Below are 22,700 nucleotides of genomic sequence, written 5' to 3'. Positions count from 1 at the left end.
GTATGGAGAAGTTTATTATGGTTGTAATGTGCATTCAGGTAAGTCAGATCACTTTTCAGGTTTGTTACAGTCAAAAGATTTTCACCTTCCTAGACTTGTGCAAGTAGTTATGATCTGAGGCCAGAATTTTAAAGAACATACTCTTATAGATCAGAGCATCTTCTATTTTAGGATTTTTTGACAGGAGAATTTTAGCTAATCACAGCGCTGAATAATCATATGAGACCCTCTCATCATTAAAACCTGCATGAACAGGTGATCTGGCTTGCATGTGGCTGAACTGTGCGTACAGATGTTAGTGATGAAAGAGCCCACATGCAAACTTCCATGTTGACAAGTGGAAGCCAGGTTGAAGCATCGCTTAAATTCCAGCCCTTACTGAGTCCTGTGCCTCAGCTTTAACATCTGTAAAATGGGGATAATAATTGCTCATCTCTGAAAGACCTTTTGATGACAAGTGCTATTACAGAGGTGTGCTGTCAAGCTTTAAAGATTGGGAGCGCAGTGGAATACGTACAGTACTGTAGGCCAGCTACTTAGTAAAGAAACTTGTCTAACTTATTTAGACATCAAAGATAATTTTAAATAGCCCTCTCTCCCATGGTACCACTACTTTCAAGATAGGCATTATGTTTCTCAACTTTCTAGCAAAATTGTCTATACAGAAAGATAACTTTAGTAGAAGCGATGGCATCTGGTCAATTAGGAAACAAAAACATTATAATTAATTTATATAAATCTTTGCAGACAATTTTCCTAACCAAAAAAGTCCATATGTGATACACCGGGAAAAGGACCAGGATAGACAAATTATACCAAAGGAATGGGGTTTGATCAGGAAATGAGGGCCAGCAACCTCAAAGGAGTGGCAACAAATAAAAGAAAATGTCTTTAAGATACTGTTTCAATGGTACCTCACACCAATCAAGTTAATATTTGTTGAACAAGAATACATGTTGGAGAAGTTATGCTTAAGGAGGAGGTTTTATGCATATATGGTGGATATCTCCAGTCACCTAAGTTCTCTCTAAGCAGCGCAGCCACGCAGCAGCCTATCAAGGAACGGGCAGGTGCTCAGGGCTGCGGCGGGGAGAGACCCCTCTCCCCCAGCCCCAGACCTGCCACGGCAGGGAGAGGCGGGGAGAGACAGCTCTCCCCCGGCCCAGCCTCGGAGCTACAGCAGCGGGGAGAGTCACCTCTCCCTCAGCCCCAGAGCTGCCATGGCAGGGAGAGGCACCTCTCACCTGGCCTCCAGCCCAGGTGCTGCTGCGGGGAGAGAGGGCTAGGGGGAGTCCTCTCTCCCCGCTGCAGGCCCAGGGGAGCCTGCACGCCAAACCCCTCATCCCCAGCCCCACCCCAGAGCCCATACCCCCAGCCAGAGCCCTTGCCCCCCTGCACTCCAACCCTCTGCCTAAGCCCTGAGCCCCCTCCAACACCCCTGCCACACATCACCTCCATATTGGTGCGCATAACAAAATTCATTCCACACATGCATGGAAAAATTAGAGGGAACATTGCCAGTCACTAGAGAGTATGGGGATGCAATCCATAACCAGATATCACAAACTATTGGATATTTATTCCCAAATTATCCTTGGAAATTCTCCTGGGGATTTCTAGTGGAAATGGTCACACAAAAGGAAATGAAGAATTAACCTTTCTTTTGTTAGTAGCTGTATGGCTATCAGTAATCTCTCATTGGAAAAGAAAGTCAATCTTACCATAAAAGAATGGTTAAAACAAATGAGAGGTTGTTGCTATGGGAAAATTAAAAGACCGATTGTGAACCCAGGAAAATAAACAAAATACTTAGGATATTTGGTTATATTTTATTCAATACTCAGGCAAAGTAGATTCACCTGCAAACAAACCAGTACACCTGTCTAATTGTTTTGAATATTAACAGTTGGTCTGGTCTGTTAAATACGCATAATCAGACATTTCACACAGTTTAATAAAATCACTAGAAACTACATGTTATAAGTGATAATGATGCTCATTCTGAAATATGGTAACACCCTGCTAAAGAGATTTGATGACTATATTCCTGTGTAATGCCTCTTTAAACAAAAGCTCACTGTTGTAATGATTAGTGTTTTGTTTCTGATATTTACATAGTAAGAATTTCTAAACCCATTACTGCTTCCTAAATAAACAGTAAAAAGAAAAAAAAAAGGTCTGCTGTGTTATGTGTCATTATTTAATGAATCATCTTTTGTTTAGTCCTAGAATAGGAATAATATCCTGGCAAATAAAGCATTTGATTTTTGTTAAACACACCTGTTTCAGCACTAAACTGCCCACAAGCCATTTCATTGTCTTGTATGCTCGTCTACACTGAACGTTAACCATGCACTAAAGATACTTTGTTTTACAGAAAATTGGGTTATAAAAGTGCTTAATAAAGACCCACATTTTCAGGTGCACCCAATTATTTGACACAGACCCTCCACTGAACAATTGTACAGGCAAATGATTTGTGAGTGCAAAGAAATGCATCTGTAAACATGGCAAGGGCAGTTTAAGAGGATGAATTTGACCTTAAATGTTAAAAAGCTTCATGTAAAACTCATCTCCCTTTGGTTTTATATTAAAGGGAGAAAATAATCTTATTATTCTCTTGATGTGAGCATGTAATTCCCATTGGCCAAGAGATAAGGAAGAATGGCACTCCTTTAGACAGTGTAATTCTTCTTTCTATACCAGGACTGGCCAAACTTACTGACCCTCAGAGCCCCATATGACAATCTTCAAAAGTTCAAGTGCGGGGGCGCACCTGCCAGGGCTCCGGGCTTCAGCTCCCCTCTGCACGGGGCAGAAGCCCCTACACCCTCCTCTGCACTGCAAGGCAAAGATCCGGAGCTTCCCTCCTCCCTCCCCCAGTCTGGTAGGTTATCACCTTTAATGAATCGTCATCAGCATTCTGTTCTATAGCATCACCAAATGAGAGCTTTTCATCTGCTATAGCACAATAGTGCCGAGTCCATGCCTAGAACACAAAGACAAGTGTTAGAACTGTTAATAACAGAAGAAGATAACTCCATCCAACTCCATCCATAAAATTAAAGAGAAAAATAGAACTACTAACCGCCACCAAGAAACTGTAACAATAAATAGTAATTTAACAACATAACATCTTACGCAGTGTCTTTTCCATACTCACTTCGGGTCACCTAGGAGCAAATATTTTTCCCTATTGCTGTTGAGAATGCTCATTTAAATTGCAAACACCAAAGAAATTTAAAAACCTTGCAACAAACTGCAGCAAACATCTAGGAAATAATACCTGTTCTATCGTATCCCACATGGAGAGTTCTCCTTGTTGCTTTTTCTCCTCTTTCTTGTCTTCTGGGTTTGTATCTATGTCTCCCTTTGGTCCCAATTTTTTATGCTAAAAAATATAAATAAAAATCATATGTAAGCCTGGTCACATTACCTTGGCACATCTTGGTAATATTATCTGATGCATCCCTCCTCTCGAGCTTTTCTCCTTTGTTTGGACTTTGAGAGTGGAGGCTATATGCAGGCTTAAACATTAGGGGTAGTCTTCTGCACTGACTGCAAATTTAACCTGAGGGTTTGTCTGCATGGTGAGTTAGCGTGCGCCAAGCCAGCGTGTGAATCGACAGTGCACCAGCCTGTCACACACCGGACATTGCTACAATGCAATAAGAACCACACATTAGGGCTTGCACTGCACTGTAGCAATGTCCACACAGAGTCATTAGGGTTCAGCATGCTGATGTGCTGTAGATTTACACCCTGGCAGTAGCTCGCCATATAGACAAGCCGAGTGCACCTCTAACTTCCTGACAGCAAGCTTCAGATGAGGGAGACAGAGGAGCAATTACTCTGATCAGAGTCCACAATTCATTAGAGGAGACAGAAAGTTAAATGACCTTTATGTGGTAAGGAAGGAATGAAGATAAAAGAGGAGTAGTTGTCAGGCCTCAAGGTGAAGAGAAAAAGAACATGATTAAAAGGAGAGAAATTAAGGAGGAAATAGGAAAAGGATTATAAGAAGGAAACAGGTGATTATTTCTCAGTGTGACCAAATCCTGCTTGCTTCACATAGGGATATAAAGCCCTAACCTCTTTAGCACCACTACAATTGTATTGTGCAAGGGGTAAAAGGCCACATGCATGCCACAGAGAAGTGCTCCATGGCAGATCTCTCTGCAGCGATGGGGGCGAGGGGAGGATAACCAGGAGGATGAAGGTGGGGACTCAGGCATGATAAGGGCACTTTAAAGGCACAGCTAGTGCACCTGTAATTACAAAATCCCACCTACTGGAAGCAAAGGGGCCACACAGATGCTCAGAGATTGGGGAGGAAGAGGATTCTTGTTTCACAAATATAGACATGAAGCTTTTTATTTTTCAGTGGACCAAGTTTTGGCAGATGGAAAGTACATGCAAAGCATATTCCGGTACCCTGGAGAAGAGGGTTTTCAGCTTGTGTGTAATTCCAACTATGATATATGGAACAAAGTCCTCAGCTATAATAAAAAAAGATGCAGCAAAGATTTAGAGCATCCCAGTGTGACACGGAGATATACAGTAAAAGGACAAAACAGGATCGAACAAAGAGAAAACAAAGTGAAGATATAACCAATGTGACTGATACTCCAGAGAAGGTTAAACAGATGGGATATTTTATGACAGGAGGTTCTGAAAGAGGAACCAAACAGGGCATATGATGCACAGCAAAGTAGACAGGAAGGGTTCCTACTAGAGCTTGGCAAAAAAATTTGACCATCATTTTCTCAGCAAAAGAATGAATTTGTGTTGACTTTGCCAAATTGTTTCGGCTGGGGGAAAAAAAATCTGAGAAAAAATCAAAATGTTTCATTTTGACATTTGTTTAGAAACAAAATGTATCAATTTTCTGGTTCAAATTTACTTAATTTCAGAATTTCCTTTAATTTTATTTTTAAAAAATCAAAATAATTTAAAAATGGTTGAAATCAAAATGAAACATTTCAATTTTGTTGAAATGAAATGTTTAATTTGACACAAAAATATTTTTTTCAACTTTTCAATTTGCTGGAAAAAAAAATTTGCCTTCACAAAAAAATTATTGTCAATTCAACCCATATTTCCCCCCCCCCAGAACTGCCAGTGATCTGAAAAATCTGTTATTCACTGAGCTCTAGTTCTACCCTCAGTTTCTCATTTCAGGACAATGCTGGTCATTTCTGTAATTACATTTTGCCACATATTTATTCTTTAAAATAGATTAACGGTGTTTGCATTAAAACCACTTGTTTTCAAATATTCTAGTATCCAGATCCAGTCTGAAACAGCAGCAGCAACAAGTCTCCAAGCTTGTCTACACAGTGCATTAGTCTGCAATGGAGAGGTGTAAAATCTAGTGTGCACTAGCATGTTGCATGTGAATCCAGCTGGCACGCACATTAACATAGTACTGTTTGAAATGGAACTATATTAACGTGCACTAGGGAATACTTAACACACACCAGCAGGGTCCACACAGGCCAGTTACTGCCTGACACACTAGTGCACACTAGAATTCACCCCCCTCTAGTATAGACTAATGCACCGTGCAGACTAGTCCTGAGTCATGGGCCACGCCTCTCTTCTACACATCCAATAGCAATAGCTGAAATGGCAAATCATTACATTTCAAATACCTAAATAACAGATAAACTCAGGTTCAAATTCTCATACATCTGGTTAGTCCTTCTGAGATAAACTGAGTTCCATGAGGTTCCCTGGGTCAGTCCTTCAGATAAGCCCTTAAAAATGAACACTGAAGATCTCACTGGCATTTTTCTTCAGAGTGAGAGTTTACATGAATGTTCACGGACAAAACACACTAAAGGGAAATCTGAGTCATGGGCCAAAGCTCATTGGAAACTAGTGGCCCGTGTTTGGGGATTCTTTGAGGCACTCTCAGGATAGGAAGTTGTCTGATCAAACTTTTCTCTTGTGCAGGTTTTACTGTAGTTTGCAAACCACTTTGAAATCTGTAGGGACAATGGTGCTATAGATATAGATTATGATGGCTATATGCAAGCAATTTCTCTTCCATGCTTTATATGGTCACAAAGTGTATTAATTCACAGATAAGAACTAAACTTATAGATCAGAATGCTCTACTTTGTGCTCCTTTGTGACTCATAGTGGAATGCCCTGCTCCCATTTACATGCATTTCCGCATACTGTACTTGCACTGAATGTGTTTTTTGTCTACAAGTTTAGAATCTGTTATTGTTTTCTAATAGGATCTGTAAGGCAGAAGCCTTGATCAACCAGAGTCATCATTATTATTTGATTTTATGTGAAAACATGGTGAGTTTGCCCCAGTGTTCTTGCCAAATTCCAGCTTTCTAATTTTCTGAAAACTCTACTGCAGTTTTAACTGGAGAAGCTGTTCTTCCACTTACCTGCCTAAACACTGCTGTGTGGTACTGTTGGATCAAAATCTCTGCTGAGTTCCACTAGGTGGACTGAGTGATTCTAAGAGTAACTGATCCCTATTATTAAGGGAAACCTCCATTTTTCAAAGTCACAACCTAAATTGCATATGTAAATCACATCATTTACTCTTTTTGTGTGCCAGAGTGTTCATTTGCCTTTGCAATTTATGGAAGTGGCATCTTTTGAAAATTCAGTCTGTAAAGTGCTTTGTGATCCATTAGAATGAAATATTAATGTGATTTTCCATTCAAAAGAACACTTAACATTTTTAAGCACGATGTTATTGTGCAGAAGGTCTATGATGAGCCTCTGTAGCAGTGAACCTCACTGAAATTTAATGGTGACATTTTAGAGGCTGAAAGATTTGCTGGGAGACCTTTAGAAAAGACATTTCTTCGGGCACTTGAAACAGCAACATTAATTGCAAAGAAAGCCAATAGCAAGCAATTTAGTATGTATTTTAACAAAACTCAATAAAATGTTGCCAAATGATAGTCATGTGCACTTGCAGCATGTTCCCTCTTCGAGCCCAATGGAGCCCCAAATGCTTTACAATTAAACCAATATTATACAAGCAATCAGAGACATGAATCTGTTAAGAGACTTGTCCAAGGCCATACAGTGTCTAAGCAGCTAAGCCAGGCATCCTGGCTCCCACTCTCCAGTTCTAACTACCAAAACACACAGGGGACTCTTAGTAAAGAAAACATGCCTTGATGATGAATTTTTCTTTCAGCTGGGTTGGCGACGGCAGCTGATCTGCACTGACTTCGATTGGCTTCATTAGGAGTTGGTTCCCAAACACCTCCTTGAATACTTTGGCCATGTGGCGCTGCTGTTCCACACTGCAGTGCTCTTCAATCGACAGGATCACTGGGAACCTTGGTAAAAGGGAACAGAAAGGCAGAGGCAGCATTCAATTTCTGCTTCTGAAAAAGCCAGGGAAGTGGGGGGGGGGGGGATATCCAAAGCAAACTGAGGACTGAGTGGCTCTGGGGAAAGGCTACAGATGTGCAATCACTGGATCACACCACCACCAAACATGAGCAGTGTGAGGACGTGTCAGTGCATTCCTCAATACATTCACTATCCTGATGCTTTGACATGTCTGAAGCACTGGGGCCCCCGTGTGCACTGTACATGGTTATCTGAATGTCTGATCATGGTGAGGATACCCATGCAGCTCAGTTAGCCAACTGCAACAAAGAGGCTTGGAATACCCTGAATATTAAGACGCCTTTTCTTCATTATCGAGCTCCCAAAAATGAAGTGTTTCCAACCAAAATAACGATGTGGCAACTGAGTACAGGCTCAGACTCACATAGATGGCAACAACCCTAGTGGGAGCTTTGGGAGGTATGTCATCTCCTAGAGCTCCTAGCCTGTCCCACCCCCAAGAGGGTGAAATATGTTCTCTCCTCTATGGCCAGCCAGTTATCTTGCATGGTGAGGAGTAAAGGAGCCTGCAGCCCCAAATCCTTCCTGCCTCCTTCCTGCCAACAGGCAATACTTTTCCTATTAAAGGTGTTTTAATGAAGGGCCTGAAGAGGAGAGCTGAGACACTGCTGCAGCCCATGTTATCACTGCAGGAAGCATGAGCAGGGATTCCCCATCTCCTCAGCTGCAACCTTATCGACGATGGTAAGTTTGGGGCTGTGAGCTTCCCTCTCACTGATGCTCTGCTCTCCAATTATAATATTTTTTTAAATCACATTTATTAAAGTTTTACAGCCGCAAACTCATCTTTACAGACAAGGTCTCAAGCAGGGAGATGGGGAGCCTGTTGGGGCATTTCCTACCTGCCCGAGCAGCATCCTGACATTTTGTGGGCCTTTTCTTGAAAAGAGGATCTATTAAGATCTAAAACTCTTGGTGATTTACAAAAAAAAACCCAATCACAATAGAGAAAAGACAGGCATCTTGGCCTTTTCAATTAACCAAACATGAAAGGTTCCTTTTCTCCTGAGGAAAGCTCTAAAATCCTCTAAACCAAGTTTATACATTAACAAAAACCCACTCTGATGTGACAAATGCATGATCCTTGATTGCCTGCACCACGTCATCGAATTTGATTTTTGTTGTCCGTGTCCATCCATGATAAATGATCGGCTTCCCGTCAGGACCATCCCAGCAATCCACTAGTGCAGACAATGGAAGAAATAAGAGGCCATCTAAATAACTCCAATATACAGAACACAACACACATTCAGCACTCCACGGTGTTTCCTACGAGTCATACTTTTATGTTATATTAAAATGATTTGCTAAGTAGATTTATATCCCTCACAGAGGAGATTAAGTTTGCATAAAATAATGTTAATAAAAAAAATAGAATATGGAGGTTCTAAAAGCACATGCAGCTAGGAACAGAAAAGTAGGAGTTTAGGCAGCTGAATTCTGGGTTTACTAGTGTCCACCAGAGTTTAAAGTGGCAATATGCTGCTCCAAGAGCAGCACCTATCCTAGATGTACTGGAGAAGGGCACGCTGGGGCTTAACCAATTAATTTGATCATTCTGGTAGCTTCATCTCTGGTGTACACACTGGAATAGGTTTTAAAAGAGCTGCTTGAATTGTAGTGTTTCAAAGGAATAAAAGAAGAGCAGGGAAATGATGGAATTCTGAAGGATGTTGGTTCTAATAGTTAGCACATCCTTTAAACAAAAAGAGGATTAATTTTGTGTTACAAAGACTACAAGTTTTGGTTTTGCTGTGCTTAGCAACCACAGGAAGCTATGCAAAGGTGGAGAACAAAAGCATTCCTGTCACAAACCACTCCACAAGCTTGTTACTCACGCTCAATACATCGACATCCCATTCGAAGGCACCTGATATAAGCTTCTGTGGAAGATTCACTTCGAAGCTGGTCTCCTGTGAGGTATCTGAAAAGTAAAGAGAGACCATCAGAAGGAAGGCAACAATTCTAAAAAGGGTCCCATATATTCTGTTGCAGAATTTCTGAATGTTGAATCTTTTTCTATTGTGGAGGTTTTGAATACTGAATTTTTGACTCTCTATGAAGTGAGTGGACTTCTCTGAATCAGATGCTAAAGCACCTTGGCATGGATCAGTTAGCAAGAATTTCCAAGAGTTCATTCATTGCCCCTTGCCAACTTTTTGTAGAGTAGAACATCTCTACAATATATCCAAACTCCACCAAGTCGAGGCGAGGTCAAACAGCATACCTGTCTAGTGAAAGGGAAAGGTCCCCATATACTCTTATTATACATGTTATTTAAATTCCTTGGGATATTTTCTCCACTTTTTCTTTTTTTAAAGCAATGTTAGATGATAAACTTCCCCATCCCTGTGAATTAACGTTCCATTTTGTTATGTTGCTGTTGCATCCAGTACTGTTTAAGTATGAAAATTAACCATGACATAGATTTGTATCTGGCCTAACAGTTTGCATGCCACAGTTCACAGAGGACAAGTACTGAGAGCCTTACTACAGTTCAGAGAATTTCTACGGTTTTGACCAAACTTTCTCTGCATTGTGCTGACTGGATGTTTGCGAAGGAGTGATAGGAAGAGAGGGGGAGGGTTGGAGTAGTTTCTTCGCCTCAGTTTCATTCCACACCTGCTCCCCTTACCCTCTTCTCCCCTGACCTGTACCTCCTCACCCCAGTTTTCTTCTCTTTCCATCTAGCTGATCCCCAAGTAAACGCACCCAAAAAAATTAATTGTGGCACTAACATGACATTTGCTGCCATCAGACTGCTCACTCTACTTGTGTTATACCCCTTCCCTTAGCCTGTGTGTGTCTTGTCTATTCAAATTGTAAACTGACTGGAACAGAGACCATCTAATACTCTCTACAGCATCTAACATCATGGGGCACCATTGTAACAAACATGATTCATAATAGTAAAATGTTTAACAGGAAACCTGCCCCCAAAATGGTAATTGCCAACAATGTATTAAACACAGAACACATTTTGGTTGTACAATAAATCCAGAACAATAAGGAAGATCAAAGTAAAGGTTGCTACTTTTAATTCCCCTCTCACATGCCTTTGTATAGCAGCACCTATGGTCCCTCTCTGCTACAATCCTTGTCTCCCACACAAAGGCCATGTAGGGCTAGTTCCTAGCCAGTAAAAATGTGTTGTTTCAAGATCCACTAGCCACATGCTTCCTCTTTCCTGAACCACCCCCTTCTGCAGTGTGAACTGTCACAGAGCTTTGGTCTACCCCAGAGTCCCCACTCCCACCAGCAGCCTGCTCTTCCCCCATCTTGCTCAGAACAACCATCGCAGTTCTGCTACATTTCAGGTCATACAAAGGAGGATGACAGTTTCCCCAAGATGATCCAACCATGTTAAAGTTATATTACATATTATCTTGATTTTAGAAGCGGCCTGGGAGCAAGGACACCAGGTGCTGTCACACACTTCTTTTGTAAGTGTAGATAATACATAAGCTCAAAATACTATCATAATCCTTCTCTAGATGTTTATAATCAGAGATGCATGCCCAACAGATTAAAATGCTGTAATACAGGTGATGCGCAGAGTATCGGTATCTCTCGGTAAATACAACCCGCCACAGTGAAATGAAGTGGTAAATAACGTGTCCCATGGAGACACTCTGACAGAGGACTTTGACCCAAATTCTGCAGCCCAGTCTCAGGCAAAAGTCCCACTACATGTGGCCAGCAGGATTTGACCCTTTAGGCACTGTAATGCCCAGGCACAATGATGCTAACTGAACAGGACTGTAGGTGTCAGGAGGAGCAGAGATTCCTTCATTAGCATGAATTTTTGCACCCACAGTCATTCAATCCCCATCTTCTGGCATCAAGGAGTTACAGGAAGCTCAGTGTGGCAGTCTGAGCTCAGCTTCTGGACTACATTCTTTTAACAAAGTTTCTTGTGCTCTTCTGTTGGGGGCGGGAGGGGAGATGAAGGGAAGCGGTTGTGCTTTCTGACACTATAACTCAGTGAAAAAGTGAGTGAGTCTTATCAGATTTCTCAGGAAGGCTTCGCAGATCCAGTCTGAGCACCCCGACGTAAAACTTAAACTAATATTTGCTTCTCTTAACATACACTAGGTCTGTCTGATCAGAGACAATCAAGATTTTGGAAACTTACGTGTTGTGAGAGGAAGAAATCCAGTAGTGGGACAAAGGGTTATTCATATCCTGAGCATCCACTGCATCATATTTATCATCCCAAATACTGTTTTCTTTTGAGAAAAGGTAAGTGAGAAACTAAAACATAAAAAAAGAGAATGGATTTAAATGCATGCAATCAGAAAAGAAAAAAGAATATAAACACTAACAACAGAGCTTAGAGGAACTGCCCTCTTCCTAACAGAGGGGGATTTGCCCAGCAAATTTCAAGGAACTAGAAGGAACTAGAAGAGAAAGTTAAACGTATATAGAACTATAAGAAAATATTTTCTCTCACCTCATCCACAAAGAGGAAGGGCTCAGTAGTTTCTCTCATAGTGTCATCTATAAACTTTGTCATTCGTTCTCGGACTTTACTGAGATCCTGTGCCCAAGACTCCTTTAAATTAAGAAAAGTTTATCATTTAAGTTGTTTTATTTTATTACCAAAAAAGGTAATAAGACTTAATGAATGAAATTATATATTATATAATATGAAAGAGACAGACAGACACTCACAGCAGTGATTTACTAAACTTCATTCTTCACTGCCTACAGTTAACAGAACTGCATCTTTTGATGAACCCATCCAGTAAGAAAGACTCTCAGCGGTTCAGGCTACTGCTGCATTTAAAATCAGTGTCTAAGATCACATACCGATACTTGTAAGTGGGTGAAACCAGAATATCTGGAAGTTTTACAAACCTCTCTAGCTGTTTGAGTTCACTGAATTTTTCTACTGTAATTTAGGCTCATGTTTTTTTCCCCAAAGAATATTCAGGAATGGCTTTTTGTTAAATGTTTGTCCAGGGCCTAGTACAATAGTCTGGTCAGTGACTAGGGCTCACAGGCATTACAGAAATAAAATAATAAATGATAGTTTAAAAATAAAAGATAATGTCTTTCCTAGCTGAACAAAAGCCTATGTGATGTTTTAGAGATTTAAGATGCCCTCTGTCTAAACGCTAGGCTGTCACAGGTGGGGACTCTATATATGGGTGAAATCCTGGGCCTACTGAAGACAGAGAAAATCTTCATTCTGGTCTCTCCTAACTTTTGAGTGCTTGACTTTACAACCTGTATGCTCTTTCAACATTGTTTTGTAGGGGAAAAGATATTAGGTATTCCCATACAGGGAATGCATGGGAACAATGAACTTCAGTGTTTGATTTGAGTGTTCAAACAAATTTGCAAGCCTGGAGTTCAGTAGTGGCTGTGGAACGTCATAAAGCTTAAACATACAGATGACCTCCAGACTTTCCAAAGATGTAGAATATGCACACTGTAATACAACAGGCAGCTTCAAAAATGAACTGCTTTGTTCCTTTAGTGAATCTTTGGCCTGACAATTTTTTTAAATTAATTCATTCATTACTTATCAGTCAAACTAAACCATGCTGTCTGTGAATCAGGATCAGAGCTGTTACAGATGAAGACAAGCCCCTTCCCAGATCACTGAACCCAACTGCCTGCAAGTACAGGGCAACTTCTTCAAAGAGAGCACCCATAAGGAGTGAAATTCCGGCCCTTTTCAAGTCAATGGCAAAACTCACTTTGATTCCAATGGGGCTGGCACACAACCCCAAATGTTTACATTGTGCCAGCCACAATGGGGCCAGAGCCAAGATTTCAGTCCACATGTTTACCTGGTGCCACCCACAATGGGGCCAGGGTATCATCCTTGACATTTACATGTCAGTCAAGAACCACCTCCGTTTATTTAGAAGCTTAGCAGAGGCCAGAAAAATCCATTTGCACACCTTTTTGTTCTTTGTGCAGTTGAAAAACAGCAGCTCAATGAAAGATCACGCCTTAATAATTAAGACCAATGCTCAGATTTAGCCCACAAGGTTCAATGCCAATTATCATCAGTCATCCTGTATGTCAGACTGTGACTCTTTGAAAAATACATAACGCTGCGAACCTTGGTGAGGAAGAATTCTGAGTTTCATAACCTTCTCACCTGCTGCTCATGTAGCAAAAATCTCTGGAAGTCATGCAAATGAACTGCTGAAGCATCTGGACGGTCAGTATTTCTAAACCAAAGGAAAGGGAAAATTTTTAGAAGAAATGTTTCATTTAAAAAAAAGGGGGGGGGGATAGATCAAATATCATATAAGTCAAGGCCATAGCAAGACCATGGTAGAGAACCGAATAAATTATATCATGAATTTACAACTTCATCCGAAGGGGGTCTTTCCATTATTTTTAATGGGCTTTGGATCAGGCCCCAAAAGCAGCTGTCTAGCATCTGGATCACAAGACTTTGAATCAGAGCTTCTGGGTTTCCTTCCCAGCTTTCATAATGATTCACTCTGTCACCCTGGGCAAGTTACTTAACTTCTCTCTGTTTACCTTTTTGTAAAGTGGAAACAACACTCACCTCACTAGGATGTTGTGCATCTTAATTATGGCACTATAACAATATTATTGTTGTAAATTATTTGCATAGCCATAATCCCACAAGCCATTTCTTCTGGATATTTATTGGATGAGCTGACATGGAGAACCAAAACCTGATGCCAGCAGTCCCAATGAGTTCAATAAATTCTACTCAGTAGACTAAAGAATTGGGCCCTATATTAAAAGGCAACCATTTCTAAAGGAACTTCTCAAATGCTTTAAACAAAATTGTAGATGTAATGTTCAAAGCAATGATAAACTAGTTTCAGAAAAGGATAATAGCAGCAATGCTTGTCATTTTTATGCTGCAGCATCTCATTTCTTCAACATGCTGTACAAAGAGTTAATTTTCAACTCCCCTAAATAAATAATATACCCATTTTACAGAGAGGGAAACTGAGATTCAATGACATTCCATGATTTAGGATTAGAATTCTGCCCTGCTTCTGTCAAGTCCATGCACCACATGCTTCTTCAGTTAAAAATTAAACTTCTCCATCAGAAGACACAGAGATAACTTCTGTCCTAGGCTAAGCATGAGAAGCTCTGACTGAAATCCATCTGTGGGCAAGGTATTGGCACTTATCAACAGCTTCCTAATGCCACTCATCCTCTGTCCTTACTCAGGAAATCTTCCACTGAAGTCAGAATTTTAGGACGCATGTCTTAAAATGTGAGATGTTAAAATTAATATAAAATGGTGAATGAAAAATTTTCATTCATCTTAATGAGTTCTATAGCAACAAGATATGCCACCTCTGGTCACTAATGAAAATACCATTATAGAGAACAGTGACATCACTTAAAAACATGAATGGACTTTGAGATTCCATGAAATCTTTGGGTATGCAAAGTCCTGAAGTGTTATAACCAACACACACATGCACAAAATTATAGTAACAGGAAATCTCACCCAAGAATGAACACAGAAGAATCCTTTTTGAATTCATCAAGAATCTTAAGAGGAGGGGAGAAAAAGAGAGACACACAATAATCAGAAATATCTGTAACTATTATCAGGGACAGAAATGTCTACTTGCATTTTATACAAGCTATGTTAGCACGATAAATTTTGAGTTCAAATGAAAGGTAAGAAACAACAGACTGTGATCTGTCGTGATTACGCTTCAGGCCTTCTCCATGTAAAAGCATACAATTCACAGCCAAACTTCGTTTTGCTAATGCCCATAATAAACACAAGCAGTCAAGTTTCCTGCTAGATAGTCCAGAAAAACTGGAAACATGTATCTTGTATCATATTTAGTCACCTGGCTACAAAATCTAAACTAAATGGCCTCCAGGTTGGAGCAGCAGAGTACAGAGCTTGGGAAACTTAGTTGTAAACAGTAATTACGCAATCTGAGGAGTTTCCTTGAAATGATACACCAAGGGCGTGGACAATCAGATAACTAGTAAATCAGATAACCTCACTATACTGTGCTACGCTCTCCTCTTTAAGGGTATGCCTACACTTGAGATTTGCAGCGCTGGTGGAGGCTTTCCAGCGCTGCAATTAGTAAGTGTCCACACCTGCAGGGCACATCCAGCGCTGCAACTCCCTGGCTGCAGCGCTGGCCGTACACCTGGGTCTGCCTGGGGAATAAGCATTGCAGCGCTGGTGATCCAGCGCTGGTCATAAAGTGTGGCCACACACCAGCGCTGCTATTGGCCTCCAGGGTATTAGGAGATATCCCAGAATGCTTTTAACCCCTTTGTTTTGTTATGCAGCCTCTCTTTGTTTTGTTGTGAACGCGGGGCTCCGCTCCGGGAGCTGCTTATCTAAAAAAACAAACACAGCTCCTGTTTGCTGTGATCAATCTGTGAACAATCAAATGAGATATCCCCCCTGCCTGCCTGATTCACAGGGGTTGAGTGTTTGCTTTTTGCTTGAGGAGAGAAACAGCAGCGAGAAAGGGAGTCGGCAGCTGCTTATCTGGTCTGCAGGCTGTTTGCAGTTAACACTAAGGGGTCGGAAAAAGTTTCTGATTTTGCAAAAGCAGGGAGCCGATTCACAGTGTCGGCTCCAAAAATCCACTCTCTCTCTCTCTCCTCTGCTCCCTGTCACACTACACTCCACCCCACCCTACCCCCCTCTTTTGAAAAGCACGTTGCTGCCGCTTGAACGCTGGGATAGCTGCCCATAATGCATCACTCCCAACAGCGCTGCAAATGCTGCAAATGTGGCCACACACCAGCGCTGGTAGCTGTGAGTGTGGCCACACACAGCGCTGTCCCTCCCAGCGCTGCAACTCTCAAGTGTAGCCATACCCTAAGTAACTTTTTTCTGTTTAAGGTGTTTAAGTGAAGTGTCATGAAAAGAGACACATCAACAAGGTTAGCTAAACAAAGAAGTCTTACTTCAAGCATATGGTTCTTTTTAATAGCATTTTACAGATCTACATTACAATGATTATGCTTAATCTGCAAAGCTGAAAAAGAGAATTACTAATAAACCATGCCAATGTACAACTGAGGATAGAAGGCTTCAGTTTTAACAATGTCCTACATATTCGCAGGTACAATTAACAGGGTGCAGAAACTAGCATTCAGATATTTATGCCAACATTTTCAAACTTGGGTGCTTAAAGTGAGGCACCTAAATAAGAGCCCTGATTTTCAGAGATGCTAAACACTTACAACTCCCATTGACTTCATGAATCTGGATGGAATGAACATTTGGAAGTAGTGATCAAATAGTTAACCAAATAAATCACTAGCATAATTCCATGGCATTTACACATCCCAGTGACTGTCACAAGCATGCCATGCAGTACACCAAACATATTCACATATCATCTCCAGACATAAGTGAGAATGGCAGTGGTCATTATTTGGTGATCATGACATGTCACCAGCATAATTTAAAGAGTATCCTTTGGCATATGGGATAAATTAAATTGGGAAGTCATGCAAAAACGAAAAACTCTTATTTCACTTAACAGTTATTAATTGCACCTGACTAAGGCCATCCTACAAACTGGGCAGAAAGACTCACATGACAAACAAAATCCCACTACATGTGTGCACACTTTCACCTTTTAAACACCCAAGAAGCAACACAAACTTCTTATCTATTTATTTTATGAATCCAGTTATTGGCATTGGTTGTCAAAGACACATCAAATACAATTCTGTAAGTGAGAGCTTTTCTATGGTGGGGGATGTGAGGAGAAATCAGTATTCACCTTTTATTCATTCAAGCAGGATAATAGTATGTAGATTGACTATCAATCTATAAATGAGCTTACCGATTTCTGCTGTTCAAACATAACTTTCTTGTAGAACACGTGAAATTGTTCAAAGCTAAGTTCTTCTTTGGGAGCTCCTATTTCCTGTGAGGAGGAAGTATTAAACAGTGTATTTCGAATAGCCTAGGTTACACCTGTACAGCAAGAAATGTGACATACCCTTTCCAGGTTCCATAGTCTTCCAAGGCATATATGGCTGCCATACTTTTACTTTAATTGTTTTGACATGATGGCTAATTGATTTCTTAAACAATAACATTAATATGCTAATTGAACAAACAGAATCTTGATTTGTAATATACTGTTCCTGCCCCTCATCTCTGTCCACTACCCCGGCTCAGAGTACCAGCAGGCAGTTAGCCAGTTGCTCACTTAAGAAGACAGCTGGCAGATTCTGAAGAATGACTCATTCAGTGCTCATTAACCAGAGTACCAATAACTATAATTCGGGGCTTGGAGAATAGAGAGGTATAAAGCAGGAAAAATAAGGGGATCTTTAATGTTCCTGCAGGGATGTAAAGGGGCCTCAAAAGTTATTAACAGTAGTTCACATTGAATAGAAACCAAAAGTATTGCTTCACCCATAATGCAAATTCTAGCCTTAAAACAGGCACTGACCATATCTTCCTACACATTTGCACAGTGCCGACAAGAGGGCCATGAGCCTGATTTTGACTTTGGACAATACTGCAATATTAATACCAATTAATTAAAAAACTCTTCTGCATTACATTCAAACCTAAACCCTGAAATTAACCAATATAAAGCAGATTAAGTCACATGATAAGAAGCAAAAGCCACAGGCAAGATGCTGTATAAAAGAGTCAATAAATATTTTCACCAAATATTGGACATCAGGTGCTTTGGATAATTACCGCAAATTTATCCTTCAAGAATTTCACGCTGCCTACTTTGAAGTTTACTAAGGGAAGTATGGTCTTCAGTTCTCTAAGGCTGATACTGAAAAACAAGAGGGCAAAAACAGCATTCTGTTAGTATCTAGGTAACCTACAACTATCCAGTGGCATATATTTTCATCAAACACAAAAATTAAATTATTGATACATTTTTAAAACGTTCTCTGTCCATAGATCAATCCAAGTGCAACAGAAGTCTACTGACTTCTTTGAAAGTTGGACTAAACCAGGGGTAGGCAAACTACAGCCCGCAGGCCGAATCTGGCCCCCCAGCCATTTTAATCCAGCCCTCAAACTCCTACTGGGGAGTGGGGTCTAGACTAGGGGTTGCCCCACTCCAGCCAGGGTTGGGGGCCACTCCACATGGCTCCTGGAAGCAGGGGCATGTGCCAAAAAAATTAAAACTCTGCACCAAAAAAAAAAATTCTGCATATTTTATTTGTCAATAAATAAATATGGAGGCTCCAGCATGGCAGTGGGGGCCACCATGTCCCAGGGTGGGAGATCACCCTGCAGCCCCACCCCGGGACATGGACTTGGCAGTGAGGCTGCACCCGACGCTGACACAGCACAAAGGTCAGGTCTGCCCCAGAAACACCCCAGGACCCTGCCCCCTCCGTGCCAGGTGCACCAAGATAGCAAGAGGAACAATCCATGTGTGGGGCAGATGGGCTCAGCCTGGCAGGATCGAAGTGTGGAGAGGCTTAGTGTGGGGATCCAGCTGTGGGGTGAGAGGGTTCTGTGTGGGGCAATCTGGGTGCAGGTGGCTCAGTGGGGGGCCTGGGTGTGGGGGGCCCTCTGGATGCACAGGGGCTCAGTGGGGGAGTGCAGGGGGGTCATGGGACCAGGGCCGCCCAGAGCATTCAGGGGGCCTGGGGCAAAGCGGGGAAGCAGCGGCGGTACGGGTCTTCAGCGGCATTTCGGCGGCGGGGGGCCCTTCAGTCATTCCGCATCTTCAGCAGCACCGAAGGGCCCCCCGCCGCCGAAATGCCGCTGAAGACCTGGAGCGACTGAAGGGCCCCCCGCTGCTGAAATGCTGCCGAAGACCCAGACCGCCGCCAGGCCAGGGCTCGCGGGGCATTTCGGCGGCGGGGGGGGCCTTCAGTCGCCCCGCGTCTTCAGCAGCAGTGAAGGGCCCCCCACTGCCAAAATGCCGGCTGAAGACCCGGACTGCTGCCAGGCCAGGGCTCGCGGGACCCCTGCGGTGCCCGGGGCCTGGGGCAAATTGCCCCACTTGCCCCCCCCTCTGGGCGGCCCTGCATGGGACTCTGCAGGGGGGTCCACGTGATGGTGGTTGGGACTCAGGGGGGCTCTGGGTGTCAGGGGCTCCGGGTGCTGGAAGTGGGGTGGGAGTCCAGCTGCAGGGGGCTTGTTGGGGTGGTCCAGGTGTGGGAGGTGGGGCTCCTCAGGGTGGGGGTCCTGATGCAGGGGATTCAGGTGCAGAGGGCTCAGTAGTGAGGTTCTGGGTGGGGGGGTCCCAATGCATGGGGGCTGAGTGAACTGTAGAGCAGCTCCGTCTGTACAGTGACCCCTTCCCCTCTGGCTTCAGACCTCCCACCTCCCTCATCAACTTCAGCTTTGGTTTCAGTGTATCTTAGATACTTTTATGGCCACGATTACCACAGTATCAGAGTGCCTCACGATCTTTAATTTACATATTCCCAGAACAGTGCTATCATACGCATTTTATAGATGGGGAAACTGAGGCACACAGCAACTAAGTAGTCACATAGGGTGTCTCTGGCAGAGCAGGGATGGGAACCAAGGCCTCAAGTTCTAGGCCTTTGTTGTGACCCTTTAGATGCCTCTCAATAGCTCTTTCTGGACAGCAAAGGCCTAAACCCAGGGCTGACTTCATTACTGCATATGGCAGCAAAGCTTCACTGCTGGGGCTAGCCGGGAAGTGTCAACTTTATAATTAACTGACTAAAATTTAAAAAAAAAAAAAGTTAATTGCAGCATTCATCTGTTTCCTGGAGTTTTCCAAAGGTGGGAATCCTCTCTGCGTAAAGTGAAACCACCACCACCTCACAATTCAGCACATATCCAAGGCGGATCAGTTACGTTACCTTCCAGTGATAAAACTATGGAAACTAACATAACCTTAACTAGATGTAGTATCTGCTGAAGCTTCTTTGCCCTATGGCTTTCCTTTGTTTCATGGTTCTCCCCTGTTGTGGTGCTTTCTTATCAAAATGCATCAGCAGCAGTGCAGGTGCCAAGTGCAGTGATGTGATCTGGCATTCAGTAAAGAATGGTGCAGCTGGCACACTTTGTCCTCCCACTCCAGACTAAGCGAGTCAGTCTCTGATATCTAAAATCTCTCTGAGCCCCTATGCTTGAGAACCCAATTCCGTTCGTACCCTTCCATCTCTGTTTGTATTGCAATAATCTGCCCAGTACTACAGATTGCTTGCAGAATGGTGCTATTTCCTGCAATAACATGTTTTCATCCAGACAATGAGAACATGTTTTATTTTACTCTTAGGAAAAGGCTAAATGAGAGGAAACGAATGTTATTTTTTGCACTGAACAAGAAGTACAATCATTAATGCTGCTGGGAAAACGGGGTAGCTAAGCTTCATTAAAGTGCCACCCACCAAGGGGTTAATTTCCTTCTCAAGGCATCGTACAACTTACATCAATTCTAAAGAGAAATTTGCAGCTGAATTTGCAAGACAGCATCCTCTGCACTGCAACAGGCTATCCAGCACCTCGGCTAGCAGAGCAAGGATTCTCTCTCGCTATCACTCACCATAAAGGGAAATTTTGAAGTCTAAAATCTATGCCATTTTTTGCATGGGCCTGCAGTGAGCAGCTTCCATTTCCCACAGGAACCCAAATATGCCACCTCCATAATTACAATATGCTGCAGCCTCCTCGGCCGAGAAGCATGAATCCTGAGGTAACTCCTAAGCCCTAGGTCTCCTCTCCTGACACATAACAGAGTAACTATCGCAAACCACCCGGCCGGTTTCACCAAGTTATATTTACCAAAGCAAGTTCTTATAAGTGAGAACTCTGCAAACTCTCTGGAACACTGCCAAAGTCCTCAATCTAATTCTGAAAGACCACTGCTGGCTTCCTCCCACCTCTATGTTTAAGGACTGTCTTGTGCTCCCTTGCGTAACCTACCCCATTCCCAGGATCTCCAGAATGACCCCCCTCCATGTCCCTCAGACTGTTCCCCCATGGATCTCCGTGTCCTTACCTCACCTTCCAAGGATTCCCCTGTCCCTTCACCTAATCATGCTCCCCCTCCTCAAGGCTCTGACTCAGTGTGGGGAGGAAGGACTGTTGTGGCTGCTGCTGTTAGGCCAACTCCATCTGTCCCCCTCCTCACTCTCTTCACCCTCTCAGGCAGTGCTGGGGGCATAACCAAGGCAGGAAAGCAGAGTCCCAGCCTCTGGGTTCCCACTTGATTAGCCTCTAGAGAGGAAGCAGCTAGATGCTGCTGGGAGTGGGGAGCTGAAAGCGGGAGGGGGAAAGCAACCGCTACACTCATCCTAGTTCCAGCCATGAAGAAAGGGCCAAAAGCAAAATGATACAGTGGTGGTCATTTCCTTCTCTGTTACACTATGTACATGCATCAGTGAATTTCATATGCTGGATGTCTCCATAACACAAATTACTAACGAAAGAGCAGGTGCAGCGTCCTGGATTCTCACATGTTACCTAAGTCACATCGTTCTTATGCAAAGTGATGTTTGTTACTTTAAAATTCCACTCCTATACTTCATGTAGAAAAACTGACCATGAAAACTAAGCAAAACATTAAAAGGGTGAGATTCATACCTGTTCCTTCTAGTCTGGTCAACAGAGTAGATCTGCTTTCTCAGCCAGCTTAAAAAAAAACAAAAAAAAAAAACAGAAAAGTTATTTTAAGAATTAAGAACTAACAGAGCCTGTTCAATATCACAATTTCAGTGATGAAAGTAAGCAGAGATATTTAAACTGGAAATCTAGCACATTCTGAACAATGAGTCACAAGCATTTTCAGGTGCTGCATCTGCTGTATCTGCCCTGGTTAATGTTTGTGGCTTTACAATAATATTTTCCCATTTCTAAACAAAATGTTTTTGTCTTCCCCTTGTTGCTGTGTGACAAGCCCACATAAACAAGGGAAATGACTAACCATACATATGGGAAACAGTGAAAATAACTGGGCACAAAAGGGCCAGATCTTCAGCTGGTATAAACTGGCCATAGCTCCATTAAGTCAATGGAGCTACACTGATTGACACTAGTTGAGGATGTGGTCTCAAATATCGTCAAATGCATGAAGTAAAAATGAAAAAGAAAATCCGCTTAATCTCTTTTAGCTGTAGTAATCTTTTACCTATCTTAGGTTAAAAAACATAAATCAGACAGAAGTGTCAATTTTAGGGCCAGCATCCCTTTAATGATATTGGCAATACTGACAGGGAAGATCTGTTTATATAGACATGTTTCACCCCAAAGGATAATCATAGCATTTCACTAAAAACCTCATATAATCTGCCTATACAGGAATCACTTTGTTGTTGCTGAAATGCAGACACCTCTAGAGTGATGCACAGCAACTGTATAACAGCAC

General features: G+C 42.3%; 1 protein-coding gene across 2 annotated transcripts in view; it reads right to left on the bottom strand.

Moving 5' to 3' along the window:
• PLCG2 (phospholipase C gamma 2) overlaps window positions 1-22,700 on the bottom strand; it is a 93,300-nt gene that overhangs the window by 31,047 nt on the left and 39,553 nt on the right. For both annotated transcript variants that reach the window (XM_044987234.1, XM_044987235.1), the window contains exons 5-16: window positions 21,920-21,967; window positions 18,083-18,167; window positions 17,208-17,291; window positions 14,873-14,916; window positions 13,520-13,592; window positions 11,855-11,956; window positions 11,537-11,655; window positions 9,240-9,325; window positions 8,462-8,582; window positions 7,157-7,325; window positions 3,287-3,391; window positions 2,900-2,989 (exon numbers count right to left, since the gene is read on the bottom strand). In XM_044987234.1, the coding sequence (XP_044843169.1) occupies window positions 2,900-2,989; window positions 3,287-3,391; window positions 7,157-7,325; window positions 8,462-8,582; window positions 9,240-9,325; window positions 11,537-11,655; window positions 11,855-11,956; window positions 13,520-13,592; window positions 14,873-14,916; window positions 17,208-17,291; window positions 18,083-18,167; window positions 21,920-21,967 (1,126 nt within the window). The remainder of the gene's footprint in view (window positions 1-2,899; window positions 2,990-3,286; window positions 3,392-7,156; window positions 7,326-8,461; window positions 8,583-9,239; window positions 9,326-11,536; window positions 11,656-11,854; window positions 11,957-13,519; window positions 13,593-14,872; window positions 14,917-17,207; window positions 17,292-18,082; window positions 18,168-21,919; window positions 21,968-22,700) is intronic.

The sequence above is a fragment of the Mauremys mutica genome, chromosome 14 (assembly GCF_020497125.1).
Source record: "Mauremys mutica isolate MM-2020 ecotype Southern chromosome 14, ASM2049712v1, whole genome shotgun sequence".
NCBI classification, from domain to species: Eukaryota; Metazoa; Chordata; order Testudines; family Geoemydidae; genus Mauremys; species Mauremys mutica.
This window is presented reverse-complemented; position numbering and strand designations above follow the sequence as displayed.